The sequence below is a fragment of the Oryzias latipes genome, chromosome 11 (assembly GCF_002234675.1).
Source record: "Oryzias latipes chromosome 11, ASM223467v1".
Taxonomy (NCBI): Eukaryota; Metazoa; Chordata; class Actinopteri; order Beloniformes; family Adrianichthyidae; genus Oryzias; species Oryzias latipes.
This window is the reverse complement of record NC_019869.2, coordinates 6259328-6283632: the sequence shown is the minus strand read 5'-3', so window position 1 is coordinate 6283632 and position 24305 is coordinate 6259328. Positions and strand designations below refer to the sequence as shown.

General features: G+C 39.8%; 1 protein-coding gene across 2 annotated transcripts in view; it reads left to right on the top strand.

Annotated features, from left to right (window-relative positions):
- The window catches only part of LOC101170938 (RNA-binding motif, single-stranded-interacting protein 3), a 365275-nt gene that overhangs the window by 63651 nt on the left and 277319 nt on the right, over positions 1–24305 (top strand). For both annotated transcript variants that reach the window (XM_011480741.3, XM_011480740.3), the window contains exon 3: positions 19858–20058. In XM_011480741.3, the coding sequence (XP_011479043.1) occupies positions 19858–20058 (201 nt within the window). The remainder of the gene's footprint in view (positions 1–19857; positions 20059–24305) is intronic.

Below are 24305 nucleotides of genomic sequence, written 5' to 3'. Positions count from 1 at the left end.
CTGCTTAATAACGACGTCTGGCTCCAACATAGCAGCAACTGTGTTGCGAAAAAATGGTGAATAAATTAACTTCATTTGGTTCAACCTGGAAGTAAACCCTTTTCTACGAGTGATGTCACTCTCAGTCTATCCAGTTCTCATATAGATTGGTCCTTCACCATATCACAGTCTGACTGTTTTATTCATTTTTTCGTGTAATTTTACATGCTTATATGCATCCTGATTGGCTGTTGATCTTGTCAATCAATCTCCTCCGTGCAGTGCCTCCTGTACTATTCAGTTTGCCAAATTTATATAAATCTTTGATCGGAATCAGGTCTTTGTTTTCATTCTAAAATAGTGCACTTGTTTTTTATGGTTTGAACTTTAAGAATTCAAACAAGAGAAAAGGTTCATGTCTATCTGAAAAAAGCGTAGCAAGTGAGAAGTGAGTCTTAAATATAACCTATAATCCTACTTTACAAATTTCACCTATCGTGGGTCATTTTATTTTATATAACCTCAGCGGTGCACAAGGGTCCACTGTACAGCCAATGCTCTCTACTCAATTTAAATATCAACCTGGAACCCAGGAAATTGTGACATTAGGTAAGGAATGTAAGTCTATTTGGATAAGCAGTTCAGAGAGACTCTAATCAGGGGGAACCTGGTTAAAAGCCTCTTAATGTGTCGTCCACAGAGAAGAAGATTATTATGCTTTTCCACAGATGTTAGGCATTTCATGTGGATCTAAAACCCAGTATTTGGGACTACAGTAATGGAGGGAATTGTTACCCAAGCAAAAGTATAAAGATCTGTATTTGATTTGATTTGATTTTTGATTTGAAATGGTTTATTTCAAGCAATTAAGTAGAAATAATACAACAGCAATATAAACATCAGTTATACATTCATACAGTAACTCATCAAACTTAGGATAATTAGACATATTAATAAATATTGCTTGAAAGGGAGTGGGAGGAAGCAAACTTATATAATCCCACCCCGATTATACTGTAACCATTTTATTACATGATTTATCAATATCCGGTTCCCAGTTTTTATCAGACAGAATTAAAAATCATAAGATATCGATAAAGCACATGACAAAGATGAATTACTTAAGTATTACGTCAAAAATAACTATTTTAGAAATCAACATGGCAAATGCAGATATATATGCAGATTATGTTACTTATAAAGCCATTCATATGAATAAAACATAATACTATATCAGTAGCCGTGTAACCCGGAACCGGAAAACCTTCAATGTATTTAAATGTTTGCAGGAAACGCTGTTAAACTCGCTGTGGTGACGTACCTTATTCCTAAAAGTACTCAAATTGTACTATGAGTCTTGATATTGTCTGCAACGAACAAGTACACATTTGTATCATATCATAATGTAACGCACCTTAAAGTGTTCAAAAAATAAAGTACAGGCATATGTTTTGTCCTCAAAATTATCAACACATTTTTGATTACAGAGCTTTCATCTCTGCTCCCCTAACTTGACTGTTAACGTCCATGGCAGGTTAGTTAGACCTTCAACCAAGCCAACCCTCCCTCTTCATATGGGGATAAGTGAAGCTGTGGAATTCTTTCTGTGGGCAATGCAGGAATTCAATCAGACAGACTATAGGGCTCGGAAGTCGGGCATCCGACACAGTTATGCTTCAGCTCTTTTCAATTTGTGCTGTGCCTGCCTCAGCCCCAGGCCTGTAGTGCATCGTTAATGAAAGTCACATTAAGCACCCCTGTCGTCCTTAGTCATCCTGCTCAACCAGCATGAGGTTTCACTGCTGATCAGGAGGCTAATGTTTCTGGCAGTTTCTGGTGTGTCTGTCCTATAGTTCAACTCTCATTCTAGCTGATGTATTTCTATGGATTCTACTAAGGCATGGGGCCCAGCTTCTGAGAAAATACCAAGGACATTTAGGGAAAGCATACAAAGTTATCCTCAATTTTTGGGATGAATCATTCGCTGCCCTTTTCTTTGTCCTTTCCTGACCCAAACATTTCCTTACGGATATCTTTAATAATTCAGGACATTTATGATGCTGTCATTATTGTTCAGGTCCTTTCTTTTTTTAGCTGAGGTCACTGATTTCTGCTTTTAATGAGTGTGGATTAGATGAATACTTAATTTACCCATGTGGCCAAAGCAGGCTTAACCTGGCCTGATCTTTTGGACTGAAAGCTTCTGGGAAGAACATCGTACTGTCAAACTTACAATCTTGTTTAAATGTTACTCATAAAAAACATGTTGCGTCTAAAAGAATTCGACTTGAAAAGTTAAAAATTGAGAGCAAATATTTTCTTTTATACAAAATTTTAAAGAGACTCCGGCTTTCCCCCATCATCCAAAAACATGCTTCATTGGTTACTCTAAATATATCGTACAATATGACAATGTTAAAATTGTGGGCGTGGAAAGAAAAAGATTTGTCGCTAAAAAAATCTACTGACTCGGCCAAAAAATGAATTTCAAGAAAAAAAAAGTTTCAATTCATTAACAGAGCCAATAAACAATTGTCGGGGATATTCAAAGGAAGTTTTGCATTTATCATTGGATGGCCACAAGACCAACAGTTTGGCGGCCATTTCGTGAGATTTTGTGACTTTTTTGTTTTTCCACAGTTTGAAAAAATAGTACTTTTGTTTGAGCAATTTTCACGAAACTTTACACACATGCCGCTAGCTTAAGTCTACAACGACTCCTGGAGTGTTTGCAATCTCTTACCTCGGAAAGAGGCCAACATCTGGAATTTTTAAGAAAAAGCACCTAAAGCACAAAGGACTACTCATCCTAGATTTTCCTCGATCAGTTTCTATCCTCTTGGCCATCGTTAGTAAGGTTGTAAGTAAATAGGTTGCGATTAGAAGTTGTAGATTTTGAACGGTGTGAGCGTGTGTGAGGTGTATTCAACCCCAACCCCAAACTCAAGCGTAACCTTAACCATTCTTCCGGATTCGTGTGGGCAAGAAAAAGGTTCAACAATGGCCACTCGTGGATAGAAAATTAAGTGCGAATAGTCTCTTTCTTAGTACGAAAATACATCGATGACCAAAACTAGAATGCTAGCACCCACTTCATACTTCCCAGCCTGATTTCTTTCTATCAAAATGTGATTGCGAACTTGCGTAAGTTGACATTGGAAAACTATCAACACCATGACACCACTGAATAAAAACACTTCTAAAAAACAGCTATCCAATAAATTTCAGGTTTATTATTATTTTGTTTCAGACCCTCACCAAATTGCTGCAAAATTTAACTCCTTTTTTTCTGAGATAGGCCCCACTTTGGCTTCAAGGATCCCACCTAGACAACAGGGACCATTGGAGTATCTAAACTATTTCATTACTAAGGAATTTAACTTATCACTTACAACCGAGAATGAAGTATGATATATTATACTTGACTTAAAAGACAGTTCACCTGGTTTGTCTATAAAGACTCTCATTCATCCAGGTAGATTCCATTATAGTAGTAGGTTTAAAGTTGAAGACATTTCACCCCTTATCCAAAAGGCTTTGTCAATTCGGAAATAGCTGGTAAAAGACTCCTAACAATCCGAAACCATGTAGTCAATGTAGACATTACTGTTCACTTTCAGGTCTGACTCCTCCCCCATGAGCACATATAAACCAGCTCTGGTTATGATACTAATGTTGATACCAATTGGTTAAAATCAATTTATTTCTTTATTATTAAATCACTGATACATGTTTTTAATCTCTCTCTGGTCAAATGTATTGTACCCATTGAGCTAAAGAGAACAAACATTACTCTATCTTATGAAAATGATGATCCAACCCACTTTAATAATTATAGATCAATTTCTGTCCTACCAGCTGTCTCAAAAATTCTTGAAAAGATTGTCTATAAAAGATTCCTGAAGACGTATCATCTAACTTTATGCATTTATGTGCTTAAGTGACACGCTGCGCTAAAATAAGGCTGAATTTGATTTTTTTCTGAAGTATTTAACTTGAACAACATAAAAGACTATTTGACAAATGAATAATTTAAACAGACGAAAGAAGTAATGGATGATTGTAGGTACAAATTGGTATTATATACAATAATATAAACATGCAAATACTAGCATAATTAGTTATTGCTGTCCATGTTGACCCAATGCAATTTACTAGTGATTTAAGTCAACCAGTGTGGTGACTTTGGTGGGAAAACCCTACGTCCAGAATTAATCTTCATGCTCATTGTATTCATGTCATGTGTCATGACCAATGTTATCTCCAGTAGGAAGAGTCCTATTTTTAAATTTCTCTTCAGGCTCCTCCTGTTTTCCATCCTGTCACCTCTTTTAGCCTGTGACTTAGCATCCACGCCTGAGCTGTCAAGAGAAATCCTGCTGATTTGTATGCCTTACAGACAGGAAGGGGTGATGGCGATCTGACGAGCATAGCTGCTCGATTGAAGCGATAGCATGGGATGGAAATGGCACTGTGGCCCAAACACATGAATGTCAGCTGCCTTGAGAGCATCGCATTCAGTCTGGGTGTTTGTTCTTACAATCTGTACAGCTATAAAACAGAGAAAGGATGAGGGATCATCCTTCTGTCTGCAGTATTCCTTTCAGCTACAGGACACAAGGAACAGTTCAAGAACGTATGTTGGGTAGTAAAATGTACCACTCCAATGAAAAATCAGTCGACAACACAAGTGATGGGATTAATAGATCTGAAGCAGGGCTGCCCAATCCTGGTCCTAGAGACTACCACCGTGTCAGTTTTCCTGTTTATCTTTACTGCTTTCTGCTGATTAGCTGGCTCAGATGTTTCTTTATACTGATTGATTGAACATACCTGATCCAGGTTTTCAGCAGCAAGAAGTGCAGGGTAGAAAAGAGTCGGGGTGGTAGATCTGGAGGACCGGGATCGGGCAGCCCTGATCTAGACACTGATGCCAGCAATACTTCAGAATACTTTAGGTTGAAGGAAACGCTGACATGTTTCGCCATTACTGGTTACATCACTGGTTTATGTAAAAAAAAGAGAGAGTGAACTCAAAAATGTATGTTTTTACATAAACATGATTTGATGTTTACAGTCGTTTAAATGCCAACACAGGGCATGCTATGAGGAAAATCTTGTAGTAATTGATATTGCGATGACGATATGACTTGCAATTCATGAACAATTAACCAATAAATAATTTCTATTTCACTACAAAAGTTTTATTTGTACAAAACTCAAAATAACTTAAATTGCACTGCAAGTTATCTCAATAGGAAACGGGTGAGATCTTGGATGTTGGGGAAACACACCTAAGAGCAATCATCTACCCTATTGGTCGTATCGGCCAAAAATGGACAAGAACAATGAAGGTGGTGAGGTGGTGGTAAGGAAAACCAATGTGCTTGCAAGCTTTTTTATATGTGGGATGTAATTTGTTGGCATTTCCACCATGTCAACGAGTCTTCAAGTCCGTCTATGACTGTGGACAGCAAGTAGCCATCAAGTTCAGCTTCTACAGTTTCTGACAGATGCAGAACAGAGGAGGTAGGGAGTGAAAGTACCATTTATCTCAGATTATGCCATCTTTTGCAATGTTTGTATTACTCTGCCTAAAAATTGCAATGACGATACATATCTGATTGATTGTGCAAGCCTATGTGGCGATTGTTTCCAAAAATGCCTTGGTTTTAAAAGCCATAACAAACTTTGAATGCATTAAAATTCTTATTTATTGCAGGAGTTTCATTTTTAAACTACCTTGGAGAAGATGAAATCAGCAAAGTAGAATAACATGTTTTAAGACTATAAAACACCTCACTATACACTTAAGTCACTGTCTTGGAGCTGTGCATACACCGCCCTCGGCAACGCACGTTCAAGCAGCCACTTCCAACAAAAAGTCGATGTACAGCCACAAACGCACGTTTTGGGCTTCTGCATTCAAAACTCGTATGCAACTTTGGCAAGCTGAGTGCATTCTGTACAGGAAACACTGCACGGAGGAGATTGACTGACAAGGTCTTCAGCCAATCAGGATGGAGAACAGTTCTTTTTTTGTTTTTGTTTTTAAAAACAAAGAAAAAGAAAAAGCAAAGCTGCAAAATTTCACCCAAAAAAACTGGAAGACCGCCAAAGGTGAACTGCTGCATTGATTACAATGATTTGAATAAAGATGTACTCATTTATATAATTATCTTAATAAATATCCTCCATCATCAGAAAAATGCCACTGGAACTTGTTAAAAAACACAAAAACACAATTTTCATTTTTGATTGGGTCTTTGATTTAGGATACCTGTTAAGTAACTAAACAGCAAAGCTCCATTTTCTTTCTTTTTTTTTGGCAATGATGATAAATTCAGGATTTGTAAAAATTATTTTCAGTGTTTGCTGTAAGGAGTGTTTGCTGTAAGATACAGTTTTTGAAGTGCCCACATCTGCTATTTGCTGATTGAAAGTTTGACCTCTGCATGCTCCTGTGACGCTAAACAGGTTGAACCTCTTTGAAGAACACTCACTAAGCAGAAGATATTCCCTTTGTGCAGGGCAGGCATGTTTACTTTAGATTAATTTCATTACTGAATATGTATGAGCTAAAGAGTCACATCCTCTGATAAAATGTCTCGACAATCAAGGCTAAAGACAATAAGAAAAGGAGATGAAAAAAATCTGAATTTATTTGAAAGCGGGTGATGTGAACGTAGTTCTTTTCAAACTGTGGCAGTCTGGTTCTCTTAAGGTGTCAAGAGCCACAGTTCTGACATGTCCTTGTGTCAGCGCTCTAAAAAGGAGCTGGAATGTGGTCATGACTCAACATGTGTACCCTGTTATGCTCCACTGGGGTGCAGAGTGGCAGGATCATTATGTTCTTCGCTGCAGCTCCCTTCGCCTTTACTTTTGTATGTCGAATGAGGAAGATGGAGAAATGCGTAAGCTAGAGTTGGTACAAAAGACAGAATTCTTCTGCAGTAAAAGCTCCTCCTTGCCAAAGTTTATCCTCGCACCGTTTCAGATGACGATAAGTACCACCGTGACTGATGCAGGCACTGAAGTGTCGTCGTTTGCTCTACATCTTAATAAAAATCATCACAAGCTCTCATTCATTTTGAGGTCTACAGTTTGTGCTTCTCACACATGCCGGTAAAATAAGTCTACACACACTTGTTGGACTCTTACTGATGCAAAAGATTATTAAAATAGAGGGGGGGGGGGGGGGGGGGGGGGGGTCACAAAAAGTGTGAAAAACCTGAAAGAAAAGAATAAATATTTCATATTAAATCGTTTTGGACACCACATACGTCCTGTTTTCAGCTAATATCTGTCTGTTCTGTAGTAAAAATCCAAATTATATTAGCGATGGCCCGCAGGCGCTACCCGCCATCCCTGCCCGCCTTTTACCCAGCCCCACTTGCTTAGTATGTGCGTCTTTTCTGTTGGTTTAATCACCATAGCACACATTTTATGTTTTAGTTGCCAGGGGATACCAAGCAGATCGACGTAAACTCCAGAAGAATCTGCAAAAGTTAACTTTTGGATTTCCTTACCAACAGAGGTTATTTGCTAACCACACCCACATTCCTAATATGGCTACGTTCACACTGCAGGGCTTAATGCTCAATTCCGATTTTTTTTTTTAAATCTGATTTTTTGCAAGGCTGTTCACATTTCCAATTAAATGTGAATTTTTGTGATCTCCAGTGTGACCGTGAAGCGACCCAGAATTGACCCGCATGCGCAGAAGAGTACTCAACGGTGAACGACGTCACTCGTTGTTTGCGGAAGTAGCTAACGTTAACAATGGATGTCAACAAAAGTGTTGTCAACAGCGGACCTCTTTTTGCATAAATAAATTTATTTTCACAAAGGAGCCAGCACAATTACAACCTTCTCATTTTAGGAAGGCATTGACGCCAGGATTGTCTGGACCCACTGTTGTAGAATGGGGATGTTTATGTACTGGGGCCGCGCGTGTGTAAGAGAGAGGAGAGAGCGCATGCAGCGAGGTAGGGAATGAGGGGGGCAGTGGGGGCGTGCATTCATGTTGTGTGTTATGGAGGAAGGAAAACGATAATAAAAGAAGGCCTCCCCCAGAATAAATGCTATTGACTTTTTATTAACCCGCTCTGGAGAATCTGAGGGTCTGAACGGGTGAAATGAACCCCAGAGGAGGATCCGCCTTCGGTCCCCCGCGCTTCTGACCATGGTTGGAAAGGAAAAAAAGTCATCGCGGGAAAGGTTCAATACCACCACGGCCATTTTGCTGGAAATTTTTTCAAAAACCGCCCGGTTACGATAAGAGCCCTTGAGTTTGGCCTGAACAGAGCTGTAACCCCAAATATTAATCCAATCCGTGACCTCGCTTCCCTTCCACTTCGTAAATTCGTAGCTGGTACTAAAGGTGTTTTCTTTGACCTCCTGAGGTCAAAGGTCAACAAAACGTCAGTGATGGTGTAGACTTAAGCTGCCGTCATGTGTGTGAAATTTCATGAAGATGGCTCAAACAACATTTTTTCCCTTAAAAGTGTAAAAGCGTGAACATAGCTAAATTCTTACACTGCGCTACAAAATGGCAGCCAAGCCGTTAGTCATGTGGCCATCCCATAATCATTTTAAAACTTCCTTTGGATATTTTGGTTTTGTTAGTGGATATAAAAAAAACAAATCATAGGTTTTTTTAATGTTGTTCAGATACAGTTTTGTGAGTTTTCAAGGATGTGACAGTGGTCAAACTTTCGCTCACATCTTTCCAACAGCGAACACGATCCGGTCCTTGCAGTCAGTGACTGCCGTAATGATCGATTGTCTTTGTTAGTGATCTCACTGCAGTGCATCCTTAGAATTCAAGTGACTCATATTGCAAACTGCTGCTTCATATGAGAAACTGTGCGCTCCTCTGAAACTTTGCAGTTTTCATTTGAACAAAGAAGGAATTTTATTGAATTTAAAGGGAAAAAAAAGATCATGTGGAGACAGTGCAGAGAAAATAGACCTTTATCAAAAAGTGTTGTTATTGGATGAGTGCTTTACTGCAGTTTGCTTTGTTTTCATCTGCTCTTGTCTTAATTCTTCATTTCCAGTCTCTATCGTGGCCTAAGAAAAAAAATGAGAATGGAGTAATGGTACATAGACATGGTTGTGTATTTTTATATACATCTACAATCTTCATTTTACCTTTTTGATGCACAGAAGTGTTTTAGTGGCTGACATATGAAATGGTTTATTTCAAGCAATCAAATAGAAATGATACACAAAAGCAATATAATCATCAGTTATACATTCATACAGTAACTAATGAAACTTAGGATAATTAGGCATTAGGAAAGGGAGTGGAAGGAAGCAAACTTATATAATCCCACCCCACTCATTCTTAAAGTCCCACAACAATCATCTTGGATTTTCACAGTAGGGGTGTGTATTGGTTCTCATCTGGAGACCACTACAAAGCACCACAGTCCGCAATATATATATGCTACTGGAAGCAACGTGGCACAGAGTTTTGGTTTGGAACCCATCCCAAGCAACAACTAAGTAGTACTTCTCTAATAACAACAAAAACTGTACAGCTGTTAGAACATTTAGCCATTAACACAAACTGATTTTCATGAGATTTTGTTGTTTTGGAGCGGTGTAGAGCTGCTCAAAGAGGCTCAGTGGGCAGTGCTGCCAACTAGCGATCAGGGGTTTAAGTGAAAAACAGTAGCCAGACGCTCATAAAAGACGCTTATAAATTATAAATAAATAACATCTCGACAACATTTTAAATTGATACAAGTATCGGCAAATGAAATATCGCGAATTATTGCCGAATAGATTTTCCCTACACCCCTTGCTCCCAGTGGTCTTTTCATTATGATGAAGCCGTTTATATCAAAAATTTATAAAAAGCCTGTGTTATTTTCTAGGACATAGTTCTGCAGAGCAGCAGGAGTTCATAAGAAATTCACCTCTGAGTTGTGGGCGGGACCATTGGCCCAGAGTGAGCCTTTCTTCATTTCCCAACATGCCTTTGTCTACACTCTCTCCCGCTAGCTTACAGCCCCTCACGACGCCAACCAAACATGCCTCATCGGTGCAGCAAAAATGGTGAGCAATATCGGAGCTCTGACCAGGAAAATAAAGACGTTCATGGATCTATTTGCCTGCTAGACTGTTGCCCACCCATCGTAATACGCTTTTTCCTGAATGGCAAATTTTCCTGAGTCCCAACGATTTGACTCAAGAAATACTTTGAAATGCAATTTTAAACTTAATTTTCTTAATACATGTCCTCTATCATCAGAAAAAAACTAGTGCTGTACTTGTAATTAATTAATATGATGAACTATTTTAATCAAACCTAATAATTGGTGTAAAAAGCCTCATTTACTTTTACACCATCAAGGGGAATTTTTTTCAATATTGAACAATTAAGAAAAAAAGCAAAGAAAAAATCAGGTCCAGAGTGCTTTAATTTAACATATAAAAAAATTGATTACAAATTTCTTATTAATGCCATATTACATATGTTGACACCACCGCAGGGGAAATGCAGCCGGCGGTCTTCACTCGCTGCTACGGAATCCTGGTTAGTGTCTTTTCCTTTGCTGAGTAATCTGCATAAATTCAACGGGTCATCCTCCAAAAAAAAAAAAAAAGATAAGTGGTCCTGCCAGAAAACATGGAAATATTGAAAAGTCTAAAGCCACAATTGACTTTGAATAGATTCCATGACCATCTGAAACTGGAGTGTAAACTCACTCAGATGTTCCTAAAATGTTTTCTATAAGTTCTGACTGTAACAATTTATCAGTGAAAAGTCTCATTCTTGTTTTTCCAGCTCTGTGCAATTGTAGCAGCACAGCAGTGAGCCGCCACCTCCACCTATCCAATATGGCGTCCAACTTTGCACAAGCCCACTAGCCTATATAACTCGTTGTGGTGTCATGGCTTTTTTTTGTGGCTTAGTTCTGTGAAGAACCACATTGATGACGTCACAGTAACAGCGCGGGACGCGATGCGTACACGGATTTGCTAATCCTGTATGCACTGGGAGCAACTTAAGAAGGCATTTCCAGCTGAGTTCACGTAAAACGTTCAAGCAAGTAAAGAGTTGGACCTTTGTTTTTTATATTTGAGAACACGACAATTTGTCTGTAATTATTTAATCCCAATTAAGGTGATAATTTGACAACCCCCTATGAAAAACATGTTAAAAACCCCAAAAAATTAACTGGAGTGGGTCTTTAAGGACGGTTTCAGGTCCGATGTTTCCAACATTATCACACTGTTTTTGAATCCGAAGTCTGCTGGGAATTGCTTTGTCGGGGGCCGCTTCTTATCACGCCTCTGTTCCTCGTACTCGTTACTACTTTACAAGGCTGTAACAGTGCACCATGAGTTGTGAATGCATAATGTAAAATGGCAGAATATAATGCATTTTTCATGGTTTTTATTTTCAAGGTTTATTTTTAAACCTTTAAACAGTTTATTGCCGTTTTTTTTCCTTACCCTCTTCGCTTTCATATGTTGTGTAATTGTTTAGTGGGGTGTAGGGGCTGGCTTAGATTGCAGAGACCCATATAGTTCTCAAAATTTAGAGCTGGAGTCCTGAGGCGATCAGAGGGATCCATCATTCCAGCAGAGCGAGCGGCGGACAGTCATGCAGCAGACAAAGTGCCGGAGCTGCAGAGGTGGGTGTTTAAAAGCATGAATAAGAAGAGCGACAAGGTTTTATATTTTTCTGGAGGTGTGATTCATTTAGATGCAGCTCAAAAGCCCAGAGATGTAAACAGCTGTAGTCAGTTTGACAGCAGAACTTCACCACCATTTCAACAGGAACAGTGCATGTTTTTGTTGGATTTGACCTTTTCTTTTTGCACAAATTTTACCATAGAAATTTGGATGCATTATAGTTTGTTTCAAACCCCCAGAAGTTAAAGAGCTGCCACCCCCACATGGCTTCCCACCCGTCTATGGATGAGGCACAAAGGGCCTCTCCAGGGGCCCTGCATTCAATAAACAACAGTAGAAGGGACTCTGAGAAGCCTGGCAACATTTGAGCCAGAGCCAGAGCTCTAAAGGCCTGCAGTCTATATGTTGCACCCGGTAAGCAAAAGACTCACCCACCCCCAAGCTCCATTTGACCACTAAAGTGAATGATTGGACAGAAGCAGCAGCCAAATCTGATCAGAGCAGAGGTTTTATTAGACTGAGGCATTACAGGGAGGACTAGTGCCTCAAACTAGGGAAGTTTTTTCCTCCAGCCGTTCAGAGGCAGACATTGCAGGTGTGACATTCTAGTTTTTATTGATATACCAGCAGGAAAAACTGACCCTGCAGTGCTGGAACAATCTCCAGATTTGGTTTAAAATCTGTTCTCAATATTCGGGTCTGTGCAAAAAGAGCAAGTCTGTTCTCAACTGAAGTCAAAGGGTGGATTCAGATTGGACACATTTGGTTACAGTGACCCAGAGTAGGTTTCCCCCGATGATCTGTAAAAGTACTACTAATACGCCCAAGCGGATCCTTGTCCAGGACCAGAAAGCGCTCTCTGACGCATCTTTTGAGGTGGACTCTGTTGGCTTCCAATTGGACTGAGCTTCAGTCGCTCTGAGTTTTCTCTGTCTAAATAGACTCCATGCTTGGAGCAGAACAATAAAACAGCCACCGTTGCTGGGCATTATGGGATGTAAACAGAGAGCCGGGGACAAACGTGGAACAGCGATGCAACAACAACTCAATTCTCACTGTTTTTTACTGATAATTTATTTGTCATAAGCACTTCTCAGCGTACCTTTTTAGCCGTCCTCTCCTTAATATCCGGCTTGCAGCATGTGTCCGCCGTACCGAAGCACAAAGTGTTGTACCAGATGTTGATACTGATTGGTCAGCGAAAGATAAAGTTTATCCTGGCAAGAATTGCAAAGAGCCGGAGTTCCAATACTCCTTCTCTCGTTGCTTTGCCCCGCCCTCATAATCCCTGGCCAATGACTGAAGAGATCTTTAGTCACGTGCTTTTGTTTACAAGCACAGAATAGAAGCCAGTCTGAACACAGACCAAATGTGCAGTTCAGGACTCAGTCCAGATCAAATTAAACAGACTCCGTCTGCACCAACAGTCTGAATACACCCTTTATCATTTTGGGTGATTTAGGGGGTTGAAATTAATCAAATACATCTTAATACATTAAAAACGAACTCCAACTTAACCTTTTCTTTGGACAAAAAACAAGGATATTTTTAAAGGAAACTCAAATAATTGATTAGATCCGTTGATAGAGAATTCTTTTAGGAAAAATGGGTTAATTTTTATATCAATAGATTTTTAACCACTCTAGTTTTCAAGGACTTTTTTCACAAGTTGAATGCAAACATCTGAAGCCATATTTTAAATGTACAGCTTTGGTACAGGCCTGTGCTTAAAAAAAGACATTTTTCTTTGCTTTTAGCAAATATTGGTTCTAAAGAACCTATTTCCTGCTAAATGGCCCCTTATGGAGTGGAGACAAAATGGACAAAACAGCAACAGAATGAGAGGAATTTGGCCTCTTTTTGTCCAGATGGAGGACGTGGTGACCTCAGAGGGTCTTTGATGTTTACTGGCTGTTTTTATTTATCAGTTTTTTATTAAAGAGAAAACTTTGTAAGCAGACTTACCCTAAGCATCTAGAGACGCTTTTTTCCCAGCGTTGGTCATCATTCAGTATCAACTTGACGACCTTATCCAGATGTTAAATCCCTTATTAGGCCATTTGTTTTTTTGAATGGTCTGATTCTGTGTTGAAAGAGAACATGGAGACAATATGTTCTGTTTGTGTCTGTAAAAAAAAAAAGTTGGAGCTAAGATGAAGCCCAGTAAGGCCAACATCAGAACATTTTGATTTGGATCTGTGTACTGGGAAATCACAGTTTCTGCCTCATTTATAGCTGTGGGGCAACAAGGCTTCCTGGATAATCAGATAATAACAGCACACTGTTATTTAATGCTCAGGAAAAGAAGAAAAAAACTGACGTTGGAGAAAGATGATTTGTCTTAATGTAGTTTTACACACTAGGGATAAGGCACGCATCTTAAGATAAAACTAGATTACTTTCAGGCAATAATAAAGGATGGATAACAAAATATGTTTAGACAGCCAAGATGAAGCCTGAAGATGTTTGTTTCATCCTATAGGAAGGTCAATGCTGCAAGTATTTCTGTAAATGCAAACCGGCCCGTGTCTCCACACACGGCCACAGCATTTCTGCGGAGTTGCTTTGCTCCGTTGCGTCATGAGGTTTTATGCTGCAGATATTCTGTGGACGGATAGGAATGCTCCGATCTGGAGATATTATCCCCGAGAGGGGACATTTCATCACAGTTCTGAGGTCACGCAGTGTTCACTGAGAAATAACTGACTGGTTGACAGAGAAATGTATTTTTCTTCCACATACTTGGGTCCCAACTGCCCTTACGGGTGGACGCTTGCACCTGAATAACGACTAAAGTGTGGCGTAAGGAGTGTAACATCATAAGTGCGTCTGACTTCCATTAGGCTTACAAATACTTCATGATACACTTACCACACGCACGACAATGGTACGCTCAACTTTCATGATGTCGCTTACTGCGTTGCCGCAGGACCCTCAAGGGAACTGTTAGACACACCTGTGCCCTTAAAGACCCACTCTGATAAAAATTGTGTTTTTGGTGTTTTTAACAGGTTCTTGAGGCATTTCCCTGCCGGTGGAGGACATATGTAAAGAAAATCAAGCTCATATCAGAGTATTTCTTTATTCAAATAGTTGTGAATGGGGAGCAGATTTGAAAAAGAGCGTATTTGTTGTGTATAAAATACGCTGGGCGGAGCCACAAGCTTCCTGCTCTGCTCCATTCTGATGCATCAACTTGCAGACAGATAGATCCATAAAAATATTTGTCTGAGCTGGAATCTGGATCCAAACTGTACAGCGGGATAGCTCTGATATTACTCACCCTTTTTGTTGCACCGGTGATGTTTAGTCGGGGTTGTGAGGGGCTGTAAGCTAGTGGGAGAGCGTGTAAACAAAGAGCTCTCACCAACAGGGTGGCGAAGGGAGTGGGTGGGATTGCTCCATGCCGATAGCCCCGCCCACAACTCAGCAGTGAATTTTTAATGAACTCCTCCGGCTCTGCAGAAACTATGTCCTTGAAAATGACACAGATATTTTGATTTTGGCTAAAAAAAAACAGCATCATCATCATTATCCCCACTTGGAACACTTTGAAAACAGATCAAAATATGATTAAAGTCGGACTTGACAATGCATTATCTTCTCTCAATGTCCCTCCATAGGCCCGGAAACCCCCAAAACCTGCAACCCCCAATTGTTACTAAAGCTTTGACAAACTAATAGCCTTGGTCAGGCTATTAGCATCTTAAAAGAAAGTCTTGAGAGTGATTTTGCTGCCATTTATTTTAGAGCAACTCTTGAGCGTTAAAAATTGATTTTGCACTTAACACAGAAAAATGCACTTGAAGCTCAAAACAATTTTCACTTGAAAAAATGTTCTCTCTTCGGCTCTCGAAACACGGCAGAGCAAAAGCCAGCCAATCACAGACATGGACATAAAGATTGATGCTGATTGGTAAGAAATCCAAACAGCTGGTAGACCAATCAGCATCAACCCTCCCTTTGTGTCCATGTCTGTGATTGGCTGGCTTTTGTGGCACGTTTGTAAAATGTGCAGAAGCGCAGCGCAGAAGAGAGAGAATTTCTCTTGAGGTAAAATTGTTTTGATTGGACATAGTTTGGAGTTTCAAGAGTAAAATAACTTTTTGAGCACACAAAATGTTTTATACTCGAAGCAGTGAGTGTTGTGCTTGGAATAATGGCACGAAAGTCTCTCCAATTTTCCAACTTTGCTCTAAAAGTGTTCCATTTGCACATTATTTTCATTATATTATTTATATAAAATTAGCATCCAACTTATAAAGGAGAAGAAAAGCCTGGCTCGGTTATTTAAAGCAGTTTTTCCCCCTGAACAAAATATGTGCTGGTATTTAATACTTGAAGTGGGAGGGAGGATACAGGTAAATTCTGCAGTTTATTGAGGTCTGTCCCTGGACATCCGTAACCATGCATGTGTTACGGGGATGGGGGGAGGGGGGGATATCACTTAACCAGCAGCAAATGCACTCAGGAGAGTTTCCACGCTCTGGTTCTTTTCTGGTTCTTAATGGACCTGCAGCTTCCACTCGCTTTTCAGTCCATAGGGGGACGCATTATTCCAGCTTCAATAGCTTTTTTAGGTAATAAATAAGGGTGGGTTTGTTGAAGCCGTGGCATTATTCTTCTGTGAATACTGTACACCTGGTTTCCCTTTTTTAATTGAGGAGTAGATTTGTTTTGTGTTGTAAAGAAGTTCTGCTTTTCCTGGGGGAACTTGAGAGGAGTAATGTAAAAAGATCTTTTTTCAGGTCCGCTGCTGAGACTTTGTTGATGTGCTCCTCATTGACACTGAACCCCCAGAGAGACCTGAGTTCCACACTGAACATCCTCATCTTTCCTTCTCCCAACTCCCAACCTGACGCTCCCTCTGACTCACCATGAACGTTATTGACGACACTTCCGGTCACCATTGGTTCAACTCAGAGAGCAGGTTTTTGGAGGAACACTTAGAGATCCAAAATACCACTTTGGGTTGTTTTTTGGGAGGAATTAATTTTTTAAAACACTTGAAAGCACAAAGAAGTTGATTTTGCATGATATAGACTCTTTAAATGTGTTGAATTTCGTTACCTTCTATTCAATTCTAATTTATTTTAACAGCAATTCCTTCAGTTCATAAACTCCAAAAATTCCTTTTTTAAAGTCATTAAATGCATTTTCTTTCTTTGAAAAAGTTTTTCTTTTTTTTCTTTGATTTATAAACGTGGATCACAAAGTTTTTCTTTGTAAAAATATTTTAAAACACTCCTAACTATTGATCAAATGTGCAAACTGTTAATACCACGACAGTAAAGCATTATGTACATTGAGACAGGTTTTTTTTTTTTTTTTGCTAATTTCTTCTCTTTTGCGTCATTTGATTGTTTTCTCAGGACTTTAGCAGCTCAGGATGTTTGGTGATCTCATGTAAATCCAGAGCTTTAGGAGAGTCAGGAAGAAGGATTAAAGTGAAAAAGGACATACCGTCACCCCGGCGCATACAGACGCAGTTTTTCTTACACAAAAAAGAAAAAAACAAGACTAGCAAATGCAACCTGAGCTTCTCATGAACCAGAGAAATATGAGCAGACCGTCGCTCTCTGACAACCTGCTGAAAGTCTGTGACATAAAACTCAGCCCAGGGACCAATCGTGCATCATCCTCATGCTCAAATACACCCCCACCGCGTGGAGGGGGGGTGCTTAAAAACATTTCCAACAATGATTCTTGTTTCGTATAACTTGAGTGGAAGAAACGTGCCTAAAATGTGGCGCTCCCCCGAGGAAAGCGTCTTACAGAAAATATCCCTGCATAGACGCATTAGGCGAAACGCTTCCTCTCTGGCTGACTGATCCGCATTTATAAGGCCACTGGAGGTGGGTGCATGACTCCAGGCAGCACTTAAACTCTATGAGCTGGTGAATGCTCGTGTTAAAGTGGCTTCTGTGGCCGGGCAGCTAAATGTACCCTACCCCCCCCCCCCCCCCCCTTTTCCCTCTGGGTTTTACAATGGCAGAATTTCACAGTGAATGTCTTTATTGCACTTCATAACGTGCAGCAGTGAGATGCTGCCTTCAAAAACGAGGATGTGCTGCTGCTTCCTAAACACAATTTTTAGGACCAAACTTCTTTTTTAGATAACGAGATTTAAAAAAAAAAAAAAACTACATTTGTTTTTAAGTGTGAAGAAAGTCGATTGTTCTTGAAGAAAGAATTTAGTTCACAAATTGCGCTCGAGTTATCAAGTGGTGTAATTCCAAGAAGCTGTTTTGTTTATCAGCCTAATGGGATTCTTCTTCCTGTTTCACGCGAACCCTGAGTCTGTCAGAATGGAGTACAATGGTTGCACTTTCTTTTTTTTTCCCCCCTGAGGTCAGGCGATGAAGAACATGAGCTTCATCCCAGCTGTTTTCCTCTGGACAGCTATGAGTTTGTGTTGCATCACTGCTCTCCTCTCTGGAACCTGTGTGGGAAGGTCTTTGACCTCCATGAAGGTCCACCAGAGGAACATTTAGTACACATTGGAGATCTACAGCTGCGCTTCACCTTTTTAATGAGCGATTTAAAACAAAAATCGGGTTATTTTTATTGCATCTCCGGTGAGGTGTTAGTTTCAGATCATAAAAAGGAGAAAAACTGTTTGGTTTCTGCAACAAATGAGCTGTTAAATAATTGAGGCCTAAATGATGGAAAACAGCCATTAAATTTCTAGAAGTTTTAAGAACAGACAGTCCAAATGATTCTTTGACATGATTCCTGCTAACAGACATGATTTGACTTTGCTCTAGGCCTGCACAATATACCCCAAATTTATCGTTATCGCAATATTAATCTCTAATATCGCATATCGCAAATTATCGTGCAGCCCTACTTTGCTCCATAATAACTTTACCAAAAATGTATATCTGTTGGATTTGTTGTTCACCTTCAGGGATCAGCTTTTACTGAGTTCATGCCGGATGTCTGTCTTGACACAACCCAGTATTTTATCTGAGCTGGGGACCAGCATGGGGCTACATAGTTAGTACTACTGCACATGTGACAGAGTACTACAAAAACTTTGACCGAGTACTCAAAGATATGTGAACGAATTCTAGAGGATATGTGTACTTCTGCACATGTGACAGAGTGCTACAGGACATTTAACCGAGTTCTACCGGACATGGGACTGAATACTGCCAGACAGGTGACCGAGACTACAAGATATCTGACATAGTACTATGGGATGTGTGACATAGTACTATGGGATGTGTGACAGAGTACTACAGGATATGTAACAGAGAACTACGGGGTATTTAATAGAGTATTCCAAAAAATGGGACCAAGTACACGTGGCAGATTTGATATGTGATGGTGTAGTACAGGATATGTGACAGAGTACTACAGGATATTTGACCTAGTACTACCGGATTATGCAAATAAAAGATGAGCTTCGTCTGACCTCTTGTGCGACTGCAGTTTTACTAAAGTGTGAATCATTGTACTGTTTTGTTTGCTGTATCTGTTTACTTCAAATTACTTACGGTATTTGATGTGTTTAAACGCCAAAAATCCCTTTGACAATCCTTAAAAAAATGTGATTAATTCCAGATAAGAGTCATGTAAACTGCAATGTTCCAGCTGCCGAGGCGCTGACAGAATTCCTTAACGATAATTTCAAATCTGAGCTGCTGTGGGGATCAGAGGTGGAGACTGAAATGTGAGAGCAGGTTTTGTTAACGACCATGGACGATCCGGTATTTTCTCTGCGCTCCAGTGGACGTGACAGCCGGGGTGACCCATCTGTGTGTGTGTGCAGTGTACGGCAGCCCATCGGCAGCCTCGGCCCCGTGCTTCCTGGACCTTGTTGATACCCTATACATAATGGTACAGTGGGAAGCCCACTGCCAGCTGCAATCCAAGCGTCTTATCAAACCAATCAGAGCTTTTTCAGCAGGAACACATCTTGAGCGTGACAGACGGGGGTTTCACAACATCTGGTGCTCTGAGAGAGGAAAAGGAGGGAGAAGAAGGGGAGGTAGAGTGAAAAGAAAGTGTGAGAGCAATCTTGTCAGTCTGGCGTGGAGATTCAGATCAACAGAACGGCTTTTTTTTTTTTTTTCCCTTTACAGGTCAGTGAGCGGGCAGTTAGCTGTCGGTGCTTGCCCAGTGCAGAGTTGGGCATGCTCACAGTTATGAAACGCGTGTTCTTGATGCCAACATTCATCACTGCTCTACAGTTCTGCATGTTTTTTTTCTTTCTAGCCCAGTGCAGCAGTGAGAGGTTACCACAGCAGCAAGGCGGCAGGCCCGAGCTTCGGCTCCAGCTGGGCCGCTGGTGGAGGGACTCGCAGCGGCCACGCTGTCACCCGTCCGAGTCCGCAGCATTGTATGCCTCAGTACCAACAACACCCACACAACCACCCCGTGTCTGCACAAACAAGTTACTGCACAGGCCACACAACTGTAAGTGAAGCTTCTGGCTCGTTTTAAAAACTCTGCTCCGAGGTTCAGTCTCTGCTTTGTGTCTCCTTCCATTAGGGATGCACTGATAGTATTTTATTAGCTTCTCTGTGTCATCTAGCCTTTTTCGTCTTTCTTTCTAAGATCATCTTTTTTTTTCTTAACTTCTTCGACCTGCCACTTTCCTCAGTACCTGCTGGAATTGTTTCCTCTCATTTTGCGCTAACACTGTCCCAGGATTCAAAGGCGCATGCATCCACGCTTAATTTCATTCATGTTATCTAGAATAGGAAGTTTCACACAGGAAGTGGGGAAAAAAAAGATTGTCTGTTATCAACCTTTATCCGTCACAGTTTCTGAGCTGGAAACAAACTGACCCGTTGGTGCACGGCTGAGTGGGAATGTGACCGTAAAGCGCTGTGGGCCTTAATGAACGAAGAACTTTATCATTCATTAAGAAGGTGAAATTTAGGGAAAAAATGGAAAAGAATTTCTCTAATTCAAGCAGCAACTTTAACATAAACGGGTGAGATTAGATTTCCAAATCAACTCTACATCAATACAACTCCCCCCTTTGAAAATATGCTGTAATAATAACAATATTCATTTTAATATTAAAGCCGCGAGCAGGAGCTACCCCCCCCCCCCTCACTGGCTAAGCAACCACACACCGCTCAACCCCCCCGCCACCCTGGTTAGAGCTGCACATGACAAATTCTTTAGACATCTCTTTCTTGTGATAGCACACTCTTGTGATGTTTTTTTCAGTTTTAGCCGCGTTTCCACTGTTCTTATAGTCCTTCCCATTCAGGCCAAAAAGATCTGCAGAATTTCTCCTTTATATTAACTTTTGCATCTTGTTTAATCCTGTTGATTTGCTGCCATAGCAACACGTGTCACATAATAATGAACGAATCCATCCACTTCTTTATAAATCTCTGTCATATTCATAAATACATCAGATTTCAGTTTACTGAACACAAAGAATGATTTGGGAAGCATAAATCTGTCATTGTGCTGCAAAAACGAGCTAAATTAAAGTAAAAACTCCAAATGAGATTGTAAACTTGAGGAACATTGTTCAAATTCTCCTCACATAAACACCATTCAGTTTTTGCCCAGCAGTGTTATTGTGTTTGTGGGATGCTGGTAAGCCACAGTTTTTGCAGTGTCACATATACAAATGGGCCCCGCTGAAGGTCATCTAAGTGTCTGTAGCTTTTCACTTTAATTTTAGACCCACACATGTCTTTTAAACACACAAAAGCCAAACTTCTGTTTCTTTGTGACCACAGTTTTTCATTCTTTCTCATCGTTTAGAAAGAAAAGCCGTTTTCTCCCATCGTCAGAGGTTCTGCTCAGTAAAGATCTTTCTGGAAGTATGTTTCCAACAGCCTTTTTTTTCCCTCAGACAAACTAAAGCAGACTGTCTGATTTTACAAACCCCTTCTTTTGAATTCCTCCTCTCTTTATTGCATTGTTTTTATTGCCTCCCTAACAGTTATTGAAATTTCAGCCGTAATGCATGCAAAGAATGCCTGACAGAAAGAGAAGAAAAACAGAAGTGATAGCTCAGCGTGCGTCTGTCCTCTCGGCTGAGAGAGGTAAGTAAATACATGGAAAAAGAAAAACAAATAAAGATCCAGCAGAGATCAAGAAGCTTTGCTCCTGGTGGGTTTGTAATTACAATGGAAGCGGATACAATTCCACTTTTAATATGGTGGGATGATGATCCCTCAAGGGGGAGGAGGCGAGCGCTGGAGAAAATCAGGAAATGTGACTTGTGAGACTCAGAGAAATCTGTTGTGTTATTTGCTGTTTACAAAACTAACTCCTACCAAATACTGTAATACTCTGACTTTGCTTTGTCACATTTGGTTTTAATGGAAGTTTAATTGCTTCCTGAAATATTTTTACAAAATAAATTTGACATCAAAATAACTTTTATTGTTGTCCAGATCTGGCGTATTTCTAATTCAAATCTAATTTTATTCACCTATGAATCTAGCCAAGAATTTGTTTTTGGTTAAAAGACAATATTTACTTCATAAATATTGGGTGAGATACCACAAGTTCTGCTCTGATACATCCAAACTTTTAAATCCGTTCAGTGTTAGGACCACCAGTTAAGGAGGAATCTAAGTATTTAAACCTTTCCACATCATCCTGTGGAACAATCCCCCTTTGAGAAGTCAGCAGGTCTCTTTTATCACATATTTATGGTAATTTTGTAGTCTGGGTCTCCCTGTGCCGGTCCTCAGCCTGGATCAAATACAGGGTGGTGTTAGGCAACCCCTGAAGGGATCCGCCGAAAGGTGAACAACAATAACAACAACCAAGTGAAAACGATGAAACAGCCATGTATCGATCGGTTTTAGCAGTAAGAGTGCTAATAGCTTAAAGTACATCAACCTTTTAACACCAAAGTTGTCACCGGCGACACCTAAAAAACCCACGCACTTTGGCACATTGTAACTCTTTGAGCATTTTTGCACTCAACGCAAATCAGCGGATTCTGACGCAGAGAAAAGTGTTTTTTCAAATCAGTTTTGCATCGATATGCAACACATTACAAATGTGTAGTGTTGCATAACAAATCAAAGTAGTCTTTGAGAACCCCCTTTTACAGCCAGAAATAACCTTTTTTACCCTCTTGATTCAAATTCATCCTTCACCTTTCGCGGCCTCGCAGTTTCGCTGAATTTTTTCGGTACAGTTTTTGTCTGTTTTTCGCAGCACACTGTATTCTGTGTCCTGATTGGTTGTAGAACTTGTCAGTCAATTTCCTGTGCCGTGTCTTCTTTATAGAATACATTGAGTTTACATAAATCTTCAATTTGTTTTCATTCTGTAATGCTTGACCTATTTTTTTGTGAAGATTTGAACTTTGAAAATTGAAACAAGAATGAAAAGTGTGAAACTATTTGTCGGAGAAAAGTGTAGAAAGTGTGTAATGAGGAGTTTTACAGCCTTAAAACATCCTATTTCATGGATATTACCTATCATGGATTATTTTAGGAACATAACACCCACAATAAACGATGGAACGCTTAATTTTAGACTATGCGTTGTTTTACTTTAAAAGCAGCACAGCAGAATCACAGAAACACTTTAAAGATGAATGTTTTTATTATTGCCTGTGCAACAGACGGTAAACAAAACAACCAACCCAACTGCACTGCTATCTGTGGTTAATCTGTGAGATTGGTCAAGAAAATGTTATCTAAAAAACAACCTAAAGAAAAATAAATGTTAGGATTTTGAACAAAGAAGTGAAAGAATTGAAAGATATTAATGGAACCAGAAGACACACGTCCTTCCCTGCCTTACATCAGACTGTTGTGAACTCTTCTTGTTGCTAACTGTAAACCAAACGGCTTAAAAGGTTAAATAGCCGCCATAGTCGCTGGTTGCTTCAGTGTAATAAAACCTGACAAGCTCCTGATTGCACTTGGTGTTATTGGATTCCTACTTAAACCACATGTGCTGCAAAGACTCCCCTAGCCTTGACTAAACACCACCCTAAAAGATTTTCTGCTCGACTGAGAATTGATCACAAAACACCACGTGGTGAAGAAAAAGGAAACATTTGTGGAAATAATTGGTGCAAAAGAATTCATCCATTTATATCACCAGTCTGGGGACATGTGGATATTAAGTTTCTATGAAACATCAAGCATGTTGTTGTCATTATATTCACATACATTTGTGTTCAAATATATTTTTCTGGGGAATACTTTTAGCAGAGAAAACTCGTACTCCATTTGACCCCAGAGGTTTTTGATGAAACTTCTACGAATGAAGTATCGACTTGTGCGTCGTCATCTCAGTCTGCTCCATCCAAAAATCTGTTGTGGTTAGTGTCATTGTTTTTCTTTTTCCTGTTGTTTGTCTGTTGTGGTTTAGTGTTTGTTGTGGTTTAGCCGCTATGATTTGTTGGGATCATGGGTTTGTATGCTTGGGGGTTTTGCTTATGTCTTCTGCGCTGATTAGTTTTGATTTTTTTGGTCTGGGTTTTGTAAAACCTCACTGTGGACTGAATTAGTTGAAGGCTGATTGTTGTGCTCATTGTTTTGGAGGTAAAGTCTCTTTTTCAAAATGAAACAAATTTTCTTTCCAGTCGTTGGTGATGCTCATCTTTGTTTTGTTGTGTAATAATTATCACATCTGAATTTCTTTAATCTTTTTTTTACGATGGCCCTGAAGTGCAAATCACGTCAAACAAATCACAAACATTTTAACAATCACAA